The 15,018-nt window shown below is 38.8% G+C and overlaps 2 protein-coding genes across 3 annotated transcripts in view; both read left to right on the forward strand.

Moving 5' to 3' along the window:
* The window catches only part of LOC145478802 (uncharacterized), a 210,952-nt gene that overhangs the window by 508 nt on the left and 195,426 nt on the right, over positions 1 to 15,018 (forward strand). For both annotated transcript variants that reach the window (XR_014048331.1, XM_081456973.1), the window contains exon 1: positions 1 to 291. This exon is cut by the window's left edge and continues 508 nt beyond it. Coding sequence is in view for 1 of the 2 variants with exons in the window: in XM_081456973.1 (XP_081313099.1) it covers positions 1 to 291 (291 nt within the window). In the remaining variant the exon portion in view is untranslated. The remainder of the gene's footprint in view (positions 292 to 15,018) is intronic.
* Positions 4,531 to 14,368, forward strand: LOC145480114 (uncharacterized). Its single transcript, XM_081458573.1, has 2 exons — positions 4,531 to 5,635; positions 14,169 to 14,368. The coding sequence occupies exons 1-2, from the start codon at positions 4,531 to 4,533 to the stop codon at positions 14,366 to 14,368; spliced, it is 1,305 nt and encodes a 434-aa protein (XP_081314699.1).

The following is a 15,018-nucleotide window of genomic DNA, read 5'->3' on the forward strand; positions in this document are numbered from 1 at the left end:
GGAAGGAATATCACGACCTGCTTGAACAGATAATCCGTGCACTCGACGAACTCAATGAACTGGAACGACTCATCGCGATGTGCAGAGGAAAGATTACGGAAGAACGCGAAGGCCATATTCACGATGTTCGCTCATTGTTCAAAGAGCTTGAAAACCAGAACAATTTGGGAATTCACCATCTAGACATCTTGAAGGTGATTCTGACTGAAATGGAGAACAGCGAGCTTCTCAAGGAAGTTGAAAAGTTCGAGGAACGAAGAAAGCAAGAGGCTGCGATCCAAAGGAAGAAAGGTAACTCTTTGTGTTTTTCTTTGACCATGGTAGCAGTCACAGGAGTGTAAAAGCTGTCCACACAAGGTAATCCAGATAACTATAATTTGTCTTCAATCCCATGGCCGCAATTTTCATCAACAAAGTTTGCATTTTGTGAAATCAAAGGGGTGTCTGGAAAAGTCTGGAAAACCCGAATAGTACGAATTAAGTCTCGAATAGTGCGAATAGTGTCGAACAGTAGCGAATAGTCGCGAATAGTGGTCAATAGTCACCGCTTTAGTTCAGATGCGTTGAAATTGATCACGAGGAGCAATAGTGTTTATACGCGGACGCTGCTAGATTCGACCAAGCACGTTCTGTGAAAAAACAGTAAAATACAAATGTGAGGCAAGTGTTCTGTGATTAGTTTATCAACTGAAAAGACACAAACGAGCTGCTCTGATAACCGATTATAAAACAACGTGTACAACATCTAAGTTTATATCTTGAGTTAATTAGTTATCCAAGTAAGCAAGAGAATTTCAGTGAATTTATTACCTTTTCTTCTCAGGACTAAGGCTAGGGCTGTCCATCGCCGACATTAAAGTGTATATGACACGAAAAATAATTTCTGCTTATTTGAAAGGCCTTTCAAAATACAGAAGAATGGCATTTTTCTTTTTGAAATAATTATCTTTTTTTGTTTTAGAGATATTGATATTTTTCTATTATGCAAATTAGAGCAGTGATGACATCATACTGTTTGCAACTAAAAAATGGTAAAATCCTAAATAAACAATATCTCTAGAAATATTGAAGCAGCATTCTTGATGCTTGACACCACAAATGTGCATCACAAAAGAAACAAAATGACACCCTTAGTGCTGCTGCCATAGCAACTCTTCCAGCTCCAGTCTCATTCTGTCAAAAAACCAATTATCCCCATTTGCAACCTCTAAAGTGACACAAAGGGTCCTACTTGGAAGAGACATAGTTCCCATATTGTCTTAACTTCCATCATTAGATTGGGTGGGGTAGATGGTTCTTGGTTTAAGACAAAAACTGGGAATTTCAGTCCAGCAGTAAAACTGTTGTCATGACAACAGCACTAAGGGTGTCATTTTGTTTCTTTTGTAATGAACATTTGTGGTGCCAAGTTTCAAGATCACTGCTTCAATGTTTCCAGAGATATCGTTTATTCAGTATTTTCCACTTTTTAGTTGTAAACCTCATGATGTCATCACTGATCAAATTTGCATAATAGAAAATGCAATATCTCAAAAACGAAAAAGATATTTCAAAAAGAAAAACGCCATGCATCTGTATTTTGAAAGGCCTTGTTTACCGACCAAGTGGACAGTGCAGAATTCTGGTGTCACAGACATGACGAATATGAGCGAACTTTGAGGTTGTTGTTAGCCAGAGGGGAGGAATAAAGCCCCGATCGAGTAACTTTTGTTTGACTGGAGATTTGAAGATCCTACTAGATACAATGGGGAATTTTCGAGAAGCGCTTGCTGCTCAAAGCCTTCATGGAGAATAACAGATAAGATACTCCTCCAAGTCTCCACTGTAGACTGTATACAGAGAGAAGAACTCGTAAATCTATCATAAGTCAGTTGATCCAGTTACTGCAACTTAACGAAATGCAGGGTGTGTAGTAAGTGGAAGGTTCAATGTGCCCTGTCCAATTGCATTATGGTAAGAGCATAAAAAAATTGCAAGTTAATTAATCCTAGGAGGGTCATACCTTAGATTTCAAATTCCAGGTTTTACATTCTATTTGGTGATAACTGGATTCTGGAGAATGCTAATAGTGGCATCCTGGCTAGGAAGTCTAGATTACAGCATCAATAACCCTTGTATGGGGCAGTGACTCATATGCAACAGTATGTTGTTACACACATATGTTCAGTCATATCAGCAATATGCATATGGAAATCTGTGCGCCATTCAAACCACTCCATTATTGTAAATTAAAACCCATCAAAAACATATATTTAATTCCTGGGTCTTCCTTAAATATACATTACTAAATACATGTTTACCCTCTGCTTACCACAAGCCTAACATTTCATAAAGTTGTAGTAATTGGATCAACTCTTATGATAGATTCACAAGTTCTTCCCTGATCTGTAAACGGTCTACAGTGGAGAGACTTAGAGGAGTATCTTACCAGTCAGATCTCCGTGAAGGCTTTGGGCATCAAGCGCTTCTTGAAAATTCCCCATTGTATCTAATAGGATCTCCAAATCGCCAGTCAAACAAAAGTTACTTGATCAGGGCTTACTTCCTACCTTCTAGCTAACAACAACCTTGAAGTTCGCTCGTATTCGTCATGTCTGTGACACCAGAAGGCAAGATTTCTGTATAACCCCCTACATTAATTATGTATAGAGCTCTTTGTTTAACCAAACAATAGCAGAAACAACAGAGCTCCTTTGAGACTCGCATTCTTTAAGTCTAAAATATGGAAGCTCGACCTATACATATGACTTTTCAACATTTTGATCCTGTTTGATGAGCATATTCATCACCATTTCCCACTATTCGCGACTGTTCGCCACTAGTCGCACTATTCATACTATTTGCTATTCATGATTCGCGACTATTCACTATTCACTATTCGGGTTTTCCAGACACCCGTAGGAAACCAGGTACCAAACCTGAGTCTTAAGTAGCAGTCCCGCTAAAAGCGGTCCACTCGACTTCAGGACCAAAAATAATTTTCCTTCATTTTTTGTCAATGAAAAGGGTTTGGCACATATATATGAAAAAGCAATTTATTATCTTCCAATGAGATTAAATTTCGATAAACATTTCAAGATAAAAATGAGTGATAGAAATTTTACACAACGTTTCGATGTCATCATGACATCATTATCAAGTGACAAGAAAATAACGGTTCAACAGTGTTATATATGCGGTGAGAGGTGTGATTGTTCATTAACATATTTGTTTAAACAAATAGTTTTGTGCGGATGGAATGCGATTGCGTGTTCAGGCTAGGTTTCTTCTTTCTAATAAACAGCATTTCGTAAATCAAACAATCCAGTTTTCCGTTGCATTTCTTTAGGACGGAAAAAGTATTGGCAAGGTCGTCGATGTTATAAAGGCCATGATCGTTCTTTAAATGCTTTCCGATTGCGGAGAACCTATGTTCATCAATACGTTGGTGCAAATGCCGGCTGGTATACCCGACATACTCTGCATCGTACAGATCACATTGGTAATTGTACACTACGCATTGTTGATTAATTAGAGGTGGTTTTGGTTCACGCATCTTGAGATCTTCACAGATTTTGCGACTCTTGAATACTGGTTGAAGAGTGTGACCGATTTTCTTGCTCAGGTCAGATAGTTGTTTTTTCACTGCATCGGCCGACGTTTGATCTTTAAATGGCAATACCACTTGGTGAACAGTATCTTCGTTGACTGGTAGTTGAGGTGGCACGAGAGGATCTTTGGTCATCATTGAGGTGACAAAGTGAGAAATGATGGAGTTAATTAGGCTTTCAGGGCACTTGAGGTTCGCAAACATCAGCTTCAGGCGATCACATTCAGTCACGAAAGACTCCCATGTGGATGACAGGTGAAAAGTACGGTTTAACATGGTTTTAACGAGAGATTTCTTGTACCTTTTGTCCACATGGCTTTGGTGATGGAGTAGTAGGCCGGTATTTGTTGGCTTCCGGTAAACACTGGTTTCCAGTTTGTGAGCTTTCTTAAGTATTTCCATACCAATAAATGGTAGCTTGTTGTCAGAAGCTAGTTCCATTGTGAAATTTATGGATGGGTGACAGTTGTTAAGTGTTGTTAAAAAGGCTTCTGCTGCTGACACATCCTTCATCGTGGCAAGCGTGTCATTGACGTACCGCCTATAAAACTGTGGGAGCTTGTTGTCATGTTCTAATTTCTCTTCGATGGAGCAGAGAAATGCGTTTGCCATAAGGGGTCCCAAAGGTGAGCCCATTGCCACTCCATCAGTCTGTTCATAAAGCTTGCCATCGAACTGGAACAATTGGTTCTTAGTTGCTACTTCTAGAAGTTGAATCAGGTCAGGCTGGATGATGTTTAACTTGTGTGTTTCGTTAAACCAGTTGTTTACGAATGCTTTTTCGGCGATCATTTCGATAGTTTCCTTAAGTGGTACATTAGTAAGCAAAGACGTGACATCATAGGATACCAAAATGTCGTTTTCGTCGACTTTTAGGTCTTGCAGAAGAGATTCAAGACCTAAAAGTCGATGAAAACGACATTTTGGTATCCTGTGATGTCATGTCTTTGCTTACTAATGTACCACTTAAGGAAACTATCGAAATAATCGCCGAAAAAGCATTCGTAAACAACTGGTTTAACGAAACACACAAGTTAAACATCATCCAGCCTGACCTGATTCAACTTCTAGAAGTAGCAACTAAGAACCAATTGTTCCAGTTCGATGGCAAGCTTTATGAACAGACTGACAGAGTGGCAATGGGCTCACCTTTGGGACCCCTTATGGCAAACGCATTTCTCTGCTCCATTGAAGAGAAATTAGAACATGACAACAAGCTCCCACAGTTTTATAGGCGGTACGTCAATGACACGCTTGCCACGATGAAGGATGTACCAGCAGCAGAAGCCTTTTTAACAACACTTAACAACTGTCACCCATCCATAAATTTCACAATGGAACTAGCTTCTGACAACAAGCTACCATTTATTGGTATGGAAATACTTAAGAAAGGTCACAAACTGGAAACCAGTGTTTACCGGAAGCCAACAAATACCGGCCTACTACTCCATCACCAAAGCCATGTGGACAAAAGGTACAAGAAATCGCTCGTTAAAACCATGTTAAACCGTGCTTTTCACCTGTCATCCACATGGGAGTCTTTCGTGACTGAATGTGATCGCCTGAAGCTGATGTTTGCGAACCTCAAGTGCCCTGAAAGCCTAATTAACTCCATCATTTCTCACTACGTCACCTCAATGATGACCAAAGATCCTCTCGTGCCACCTCAACTACCAGTCAACGAAGATACTGTTCACCAAGTGGTATTGCCATTTAAAGATCAAACGTCGGCCAATGCAGTGAAAAAACAACTATCTGACCTGAGCAAGAAAATCGGTCACACTCTTCAACCAGTATTCAAGAGTCACAAAATCTGTGAAGATCTCAAGAAGCGTGAACCAAAACCACCTCTAATTAATCAACAATGTGTAGTGTACAACTACCAATGTGATCTGTGCGATGCAGAGTATGTCGGGTATACCAGCCGGCATTTGCACCAACGTATTGATGAACACAGGTTCTCCGCAATCGGAAAGCATTTAAAGAACGATCATGGCCTTTATAACATCGACGACCTTGCCAATAATTTTTCCGTCCTAAAGAAATGTAATGGAAAACTGGGTTGTTTGATTTACGAAATGCTGTTTATTAGAAAGAAGAAACCTAGCCTGAACACGCAATCGGATTCCATCCACGCGAAACTATTTGTTTAAACAAATATGTTAATGAACAATCACACCTCTCACCGCATATATAACTCTGTTGAACCGTTATTTTCTTGTCACTTGATAATGATGTCATGACGACATCGAAACGTTGTGTAAAATTTCTATCGCTCATTTTTATCTTGAAATATTATCTTCCAATTCCTTATTTTTGTTTTGCTACAAGCCAAAATTGAATTTTGGCCGAACTGAGATTGCCGAGTGTGATCGGAAAGGTAAAATTCACTGATTTTGTGAAGTGTGCTACGTCGCCTAAAATGCAGCTCATGGAATTTCGTTTTCATACGAATTCTAAGGTACATTCATTACTTTGACTGACGAAATATGGAAACTTTTCAGAAAATTCTAAGCTTACTGGTGAGGCTGGAAGACACCCTACTCCGAGGCCTTTGATCACCTACTAAAATTCAGCCAAATTTGAGGGGGAAAATCTCAAAAGTTGGGTCTAAATGAAGCCTAAAGAGCATATCACAGTAAATTTCATACCTTAATAAACCATTCTATAAGTTCAAACCGGTGGGTATCTCCTTGGATTGCACGCGAGAACAGATTAAAATCTGCCACAGTCAGTGTGTTTACATAGCTATCGCTCGTGTCAAAGCTCATTTGCATAACCCTTGCACCCGGTGAAAATACATTTTCTTCCATTCAGGTTTGTTTGTTGACCTTCTGAGTAGTGACAAATAGCTTCCTTTAATGCTTGTATACACTCTAGATCCAGTTTTGAGGTGAAGGTTACATTAAAGTTGATGAATGCTCAAGACTTGCGAGACTCCAAAAGTAAATAATGGCGGTCTGCAGAAATTAACCGTAGCCGTCATGCTGATCCTTCAATAAATTCTGCTGCAGAGGTAGCGCTAGGAGAAGAAGAAAATCGTAAGTTTTCATTACCATTTAATGGCAACTGAATCATGTACTACTGCCAAGACTACTGGGAGCTTGAGGGCTATATGCCTGAATTTGAAAAACAACAACAACGAACACTTGCCGGTTGATCGTTGGGAAATGAACCTGAATGAACACGACACGTTTGAATGGAACTATGTTTTGTGATGAATGATGGCCTTTACTTCTGTTTTGTGCTTGATACTTGTCTTTTAGTATCTTGCACAGCGCATATAATAAAATTTAGGATCTGTTTATTGGGCCATTTATACAACGAAAGCTGCACCAGCTTCGTCAAAATGTCACATAAGTTGTAACGTGACCAATTACTTGGGCGGGGGTACTCCCTTATATGGGCTATATAGGTATCTGTATGTGCGGCCCCAAAGGGTAGGGTTTTTGAGTCGTTTGGGTCATAAATAGGGTATTGATTTTGGCCATTTTGGTTATAAATTGGGTATGGTTTTAGCACTCTAGTCTTGAATTGGGTATGTTTCTTAGCAGAAGCTACTTTTTCATCATTACCAATAAGACCTTCAACAAAAGCCCTTCACAACATATGTTTAGGGCAACTGTGTCAGCCACAACGGTCATCAATAGGCTATCAAATTTTTGGTAAGGTCATAAATAGGGTAGCAAAAAATGTAAAGTTTGGTCATAAAGAGGGTAAGGGTTTTGGGAAGTGGGCCGCACACCCTCACTCAACTTTTCTGGAAGTACCCCCCACCCCCCGACCAATTACCAGCTATGGACAGGAGGGGTCGAGAGCAAATCCCCTGCCCTGCACACACTGATCATTAGATTTGGCAAGATTTTCTCATTTCAATATTGATAATGAAAAAGCCACCCATTAATTTTTTGGATTAGGGTAATCTTTTCAGTATGACCGAACGACGACAATCATTGCACCTGTTCAATTTTTATCTACCTTTCCTTGGAAAATATAAGGAGTTGCTAATACATGAGGGCGGAGGAAGTAGACATGTACCTGAAATTCACTTTCCTCTCCCGTTATCAGCTGTTCGTTTTTCATAGGAAAAAAAATGAAAGAAAATCAAAAGATGGGACCAAGAGACATTCCAAAAAATGTCCTTGTGTGACATCTTGACAAAGCTGGTGCAGCTTTTGTTGTATAAACAGCCCAATAAACAGATCCCAAAGTTTATTATATGCACTGTGCAAGATACTAAAAGACAAGCATCAAGCATAACACAGAGGTAAAGGCCATCATTCATTGCAAAACATAGCTCCATTCAAGCGTGTCGTGTTCATTCAGGTTCATTTGCCAGCGATCAACCGGCAAGTGTTTGTTGTTGTTGTTTTTCAAATTCAGGCATATAGCCCTCAAGCTCCCAGTAGTCTTGGCAGTAGTACAGGATTCAGTTGCCATTAAACAGTAAATGAAAACTTACGATTTTCTTCTTCTCCTAGTGCTACCTCTGCGGCAGAATTTATTGAAGGATCAGCACGATGGCTATGGTTAATTTCTGCAGACCGCCATTATTTACTTTTGTAGTTTCGCAAGTCTTGAGCATTCATCAACTTTAACGCAACCTTCACCTCAAAACTGGATCTAGAGTGTATATAAGTATTAAAGGAAGCTATTTGTCACTACTCAGAAGGTCAACAAACAAACCTGAATGGAAGAAAATGTATCTTCACCGGTACAAGGGTTATGCAAATGAGCTTTGACATGAGCGATAGCTATGTAAACACACTGACTGTGGCAGATTTTAATCTGTTCTCGCATACAATCCAAGGAGATACCCACCAGTTTGAACTTATAGAACGGTTTATTAAGGTATGAAATTTACTGTGATGTGCTCTTTAGGCTTCGTTCAGATCCAATTTTGAGATTTCCCCCCTCAAATTTGGCTGAATTTTAGTAGGTGATCAAAGGCCTCGGAGTAGGGTGTCTTCCAGCCTCGCTGGTAAGCGTAGAATTTTCCAAAAAGTTTCTATATTTCGTCAGTCAAAGTAATGAATGTACCTTAGAATTCGTGTGAAAACGAAATTCTGTGAGCTGCATTTTAGGCAACATAGCATGCTTCACAAAATCGGTGAATTTTACCTTTCTGATCACACTAGGCAACCTCAGTTCGGCCAACATTCAATTTTGGCTCGTAGCAAAGCAAAAATAAGGAATTGGAAAATAATAGATTACTTTTTTATATGTATGTGCCAGACCCTTTTCACTGACAAAAAATGAAGGAAAATTATTTTTGGTCCCGGAGTCAAGAGGAGCGCTTTTAGCGGGACTGCCACTTAATGCAAGCCATTCTTGGTCGCCAAAAGGGGGGCCATGGTCTCAGGCCAGGGGCGGGGCAGAAGACTCCTGAAATTTTTGTACTGGATCATCCAACAAAAAGTGATGTCACATCCAGTTTAAACGGTGCTGTGCAGCTCGTTTCACAAAGCGAAAAAATGGCGTTTCGATTGGGGAAGATTTTTCTCTATTTGCAAACCATCAGGTTCGCGTCCTTTCATACTGAGGATAGAAAGATGTTGCAGGCACATTTCTTCGACTTTTTAAGCAGAACTTTCGGCAAAAGAGAACAGTTTAGTATTGTTTTGAAGGAAAATAACAGAGAGCCTTCTGTCATTGAATGGCGGATTTTACACATTTGCTAAACTGGTGTTGTTCCGACTTTTGGTTCTTATTGTTCGTGATTCAGTGATAACACTAAGTGCAATAGCCTATAATGTTAACAACAACCTGGGTGAAGTATTGCTGGCCATAGTTTCCACTGTGTACTACAGGAACATGTTTAACAGAAGCCGTTTTTTTCTAAAAGTGAACACAGTTGAAGCTCTGTATCCACGTGCGTGTGGTGGAAAATCATATACTCAAGGTTAGTATCCTATTTCTGTATCTCTTGTTGAATACTTGTTGAATTACTTGTTGAATACTTGAATTCTCTGTAAGAAATAATCTATGTTGAGAGCTAGAGCTAAATGTGTGCTTTGGGGATATCAGATTTTCCCAAAAAGATCAACAAAGGGGTGAAGCAGTCCAGATGAGTAGAACTTTCGATTCCTTCAGTCATCCAGTGGTTAATTGTACATTCCTCTGTAATGTCTGAACTGCAATGCCGGCCTGGGGATTAACTTCTTTGGGCAGTTCAAAAAGAGAGGGTTGGTCTGTTTAGGGTTGGCTCCCAATGGTATGGTATATCCTTACCTCTTAACTTAACCCCCACTTTTGACAGGTACCCACTTCTACTGTGACCAGGGGCAGGGGGGGGGGTTACTCCCTTATATGCACTATATAGGTATGTGTTGCCCCAAAGGGTATGGTTTTTCAGCTGTTTTGGTCAAAAATAGAGTATCAGTTTTGGCCACTTTGGTCTTAAATAGGGTATGGGTTTTGTACTCTACCATAGTCTTGAATTCGGTAATGTTGTTTAGAAGAAGCTACTTTTTCATCATTATTGATCAGACCATAAACAAAAGGCCTTCAAAACGTATGTTTAGTGGCAACTGTGTCACTGGCAATGGTTGTAAATAGGTTGTCCAGTTTTTGGTCTGGTCATAAATAGGGTAGGGAAAATCGCAGATTTTGGTGATCAAAGGAGTAAGGGTTTTGGGAGGCAGGCCACACACCCCCACCAAATTTTTCTGGGAGTACCCCCCCCCCCCCTTCGCGGGTACTGTAAAGTGGTTCATAATTAAATGCTGGACAGAATTAAAATTTTATCTTGTAGTTAGCTTTAATGAGAACATCTCTCTTTCTATTCAACAATTGGACTATGAGTTCCAGACTTCTTTGAGGTGATAGTTTGAGGCTGTATCAACAGTATTATCACCTGATGGGAATCTTGAACTCGCAATTCAATAATATTGTTCAGTAGAATTGTAAGATTTACCATTGTTTCTCTATCAAACTTCATACTTGGTGACAATCATACAATCTGAAACTCTCATACTTGTAGGACATAATTAGTTAATTCAACTATTTTGAGATTTTAAAGGTATGTTCTATATCAAATTAACTCAACAAGAAATGCTGTGGGAACACAGGCTGCTGGTGGTTGTTTACAAAGCTTTTTTTTAGTTCTTCCAAAGACCTGTTTTCAACACCTCATCTTCTGTTAATCTGGTGGGGATACAATGTACCTCTATAGCAACAGGACCTTTGTTTATTATTTGATCAATGTTTAAATGGCATCTTCCTTCCATCTCATAAAGAAAAAATGAAAAATGGCTGTCTCATATGCATGCATCAAATAATTCACAAAGGTCAGTTGTGATTGCTCCATTGTGGATGGGCTGAAAATTCTAGCTTGGTTTGATCTTAAAGTGATTGTTTGCCGTTCATTTCCCCATACAATTGGCTGAATTTGACCCTGCATGATTATTCAGTTATTGATTATAGAATAATCAAATGTGCAAATATCCCTCTTTGTCCAAGTTTCCCTCAGTCATTCAATCACAGTGGGTTTTGCTGAGTTAATTTTGTCTTCTTTGTAAATTGATATTTCTGCTTTAAATTTTAAATCTAGGCATCACATGACACTTTTCATGCCAAGGGTTGACCTTGTTAGCCGAGCCATAGTGTTTAAATAAAGAAAAGTTGTCCTGCCTACCAGGGTGCCAGGGCGTGACACAAGCCAAGGTGAAACAACTGGCCTACCCCTGTTGTCTTGTGGGCGAGACGGGTTCATGATCCTAAATGTAAACGGTTGGTTGAATTCTTCAAAGAAATAAGTGAAAAGTTAGCTTGGCCAGGGTAACTCAGAAGAAGGGTTGTCTTGGGTACCCATGACCCTATAAATAGGCCCTAAGGGCCATTCTATTTTATTTCCACACACTCTCTTCCTCTGTTGACAAGAGCTTTAGAAGGGGCTGTGAAACTGTTATTTCTGCACTTTTATCTTTTCTGTTGGGTGGTAAATTTTGACTTATTTTGTGAGTGTGGCTTGGAGGGGGGTGGGGTAGATAGAAAATGGAATATTTCTTGTCAGCTGTGGTCCCAAGTTGTGTGTTGTCCAACTGATTATGCAAACTATACTTCCAAAATCTTTATGGGTAGGTGTTTGAGAGGATCATCTTATATGTTCATCATTACAGTGGAACCCCGCCTTATGGCCACCCCATTCACACAGCCACCTTGTTATTACGGCCACTTTATTCTAGGTCGAAATTTAAAGAACCCCTTTAATATGGCCACACTGTTAATATGGTCAGATTTTTGTGGCCCATTGGCAACTGGATTAACAGAGTTCCACTGTAATTTAAAATTGTCAATTTTGGTTGTTTTGAAAATATTTGTACCTCATAGAGGTGAAAATGAATTTGTGCTATTATCCACAAAACAAAATTCTTTACCGTGCATTTTAGGAGTGATGTACGCAATTTACAATAAGCATCAGGTATCACTTTGAAGGTCACTCCAAAAAGCTTACTTTTTATGTCGTCACTTATAGCAAGTGAGTATTCAGCTTTTCCACTCACTGAAGTTTCAGCTTCTGAAGTGCCTGCTATCCTTAAGAAAGTCATCTTGAAAGAAGCGACTTTGGAGGCCACCATTTTGCAACTGTCTTGGCAGCCAGACTGTGCTTATGTGACGTCATTCAGTCTGACTTGAAATTGGCAGGAATGAGAAGAACCTGCAACTGACTTGCATCTTTCACAAGGTCAGCAAAATCTATTTTTTCCATGCAATTATCCACTTCACTATCTTCAATGCTATCATTTCAGAGTTTGGAGCATGTTTGGCTCAAAATAATATGGCTCAAGAGCAGCCATAACCCAGAGTGGTCATCAAACAACTTGTTAGAAGCCATTAGGGTAAAATCTCTCAGAAGGAATGACGTCACAAAAACACAGCCTGGCTGCTGAGTACTGTTCGAAATTGTGTCAACAATGTTCGAATTGTGGGCTTCTTTGCAGGTGAACTTCATAAGGAAAACTTGCACTTTAGAGGCTGAAACTTTTGTGAGTGGCTAACCTTAAAGTGTAAGGTTTTCAAATAGCATTGAAAAAAAATATGCATTTTTGGGGTGACCTTCTCCTTTAAATACACACATTAAGACTTAACTCAGTAGCAAGGTACCTCTTCTATGACCGGTAACAGTACATTGTTTACATGTATCCAAAAAAACAAAATATATATTGTCCAAACTCAGTCATGTTGGTAGTGTTAGTGTCTAAAGAGTACCTGCAAGGAGCTAGTTTTACAATCTTTCTTGCAACTCTCCTCAATGTTCTGGGAGTCTCCCACCTACCATGTAGATCATCCAGTCCCCCAGACAAGTTTTAAACTATTGTCCAGATACAAGGGGCCATAGGCTCCTAGGGACAGTGCTTTAAAAGTGCTATTATGATGAAATTTGCAGATGTGCTCCATAATATGAGCTTAACAGTTTTGTTACCATGGCAACATACTGGGTTTCAACCTTCTCTGATATAGGCTTTTCTGGCCACCTTTGGCTTTCCATTTTGATATTTGTCAATGGTGCCTCATCTGCATGATCCAGCATGCATATTAATATCTAAGGTCGAAGTTGTGGCCTCAGGTTAGAGGGGACTAGAAAAGAGTGAGTTGCCATAGGAAAATACAGGCTGTGTATAATTTTAATAGCCATAGGTGTGTTTCCAGTAGAACTATAAGCCTACCAACTTGATGTAATATTGGATTGAGTCAGTATGACATTATCAGTCACCTCATTTGCATATTTTACACTTTTTTTTTTTAACTTAAATATCTTTGGAACTGATGCAGATATTTGCAAAAGGTTAACAGCATTTTTAATCTTTTGTGGGATTCTATGTGATACACTTACAAATTCTGACTCAAGGGGTAAAAGTTTAATGAGATAAGCACGTTAAAACATTGAGTTGAATTTATGCTGTTGGCAAAATTTTACTGTAAGACGTTGAAGAGAATTTTGGAGGGGAATTTGGTGTGGTTATTGAATTAACAGAGGTTGGTTTTGTTATTGATTTTGTCATTATCTGCTATATTTTTGAGGCAAAGTGGTTGTTGGCAAAGGCAAAACTGGCAGTGTCCTCACTGACCTGTGTTTAGATGTTTTTAGGTTTTTGTCTCTGACAATGAAGTTCAATTTAAAGTGGTACTATGACGAAATTTGCATCTTTCCCATTGCATCCATTTTAAAACATAAACAAGTAACCTGTGTGAGAAGAAAAATGCTGTTTACTTTATTCAAATATCTCTTTTTGTTCCAGAGATATTCAAGTTTTTAAAATATGCCAATTAGCCCAATGATGGCATATAATTTAAGGTGTGTCAATGAGCGAGAGTATACAATTTGGCAAAGAATTTGTTATTTAAAAAAAAAGTACAAATTGATGTCAGTTTTTCCTGTGTTTGCAGATGAGTGTATGAGTGTATGCTATCGCCCTGTGGGTCCACAGCAACTGTGACAATGTTATGACAAAATTCATGATCAATAATGTTCAAGACAGATCCGATTCTTGGTCTTTTTGTGACTGATGGAGGTCTCTAAAAGTTCTCAGTTGTTGTTTAATTTTAGTGACTGTCATTTATGTTTGTATTTTCTTAGGTGGTTACCTTCTGGCATATACACTCCACACTGGCATACAATTCCTTGATTTAGATGATGCTGAACCTGCTTTTCCCATCTTTAGCATACATGTAAGAGTGGACCTGTCCAAGTGTGATTTTTTTTTTACTGATGATGCAAATCACAATAAAGATACAAAGCCTCTCTGGTGTGATTTCTTCCTTGACAGTGAAGTGTAACCTAACCAAAAGTTACATTCTGTAAGAGGTTTACAAAAATTATAAAATATAGGAGCTCTTCTGAAAGAAGAGTTTGTTGTGTTTTTCTGTTCATTTTTTTTTTTTTCGTTGAACATTTATATTTTCCTAATAAGCAGTTTCTTCACAACACATTTAAAGATTATAAATAGCCATAAAAAATGACGTCTTTATTGCGGAGATCATTTTCAAGATTAAAAAAAGTTATTTTTATTTATATATTTTCTTTTCTTTGGGAGATGGACTTTTTGAGAATTTCCCTGAAAATATCACAAGGTACAAAGGAAGGGGATAAATAATGTTATGTTTTCATTATCAGATTGAGTCTCTCTATGAAGCTGCAAAGTATGGTTATTTTATACTGTTGTGGATAACGTCAGGCCCATTTTAATCCAAAATACAAATGGGAATTTACATTGAGAATCACACAATCCCTTAAATTGGCACTGTTTTGTTTTTTAATTTTCCAGAAAACAATTTGAACATCCTTGTTACACAAGGAGTTGGGGGGGGGGGGGGGGTATTCTCCATAGTTTTAAATGGGGAAGCTCCATCTCAAGGTCCAACCCCTTAATACTGTATCCCTTTTCTAAACCCTTAGAAAGAAATTTTAAAATATCTTTTTGAACAAT

This window comes from Orbicella franksi, chromosome 2 (assembly GCF_964199315.1).
Source record: "Orbicella franksi chromosome 2, jaOrbFran1.1, whole genome shotgun sequence".
NCBI lineage: Eukaryota > Metazoa > Cnidaria > Anthozoa > Scleractinia > Merulinidae > Orbicella > Orbicella franksi.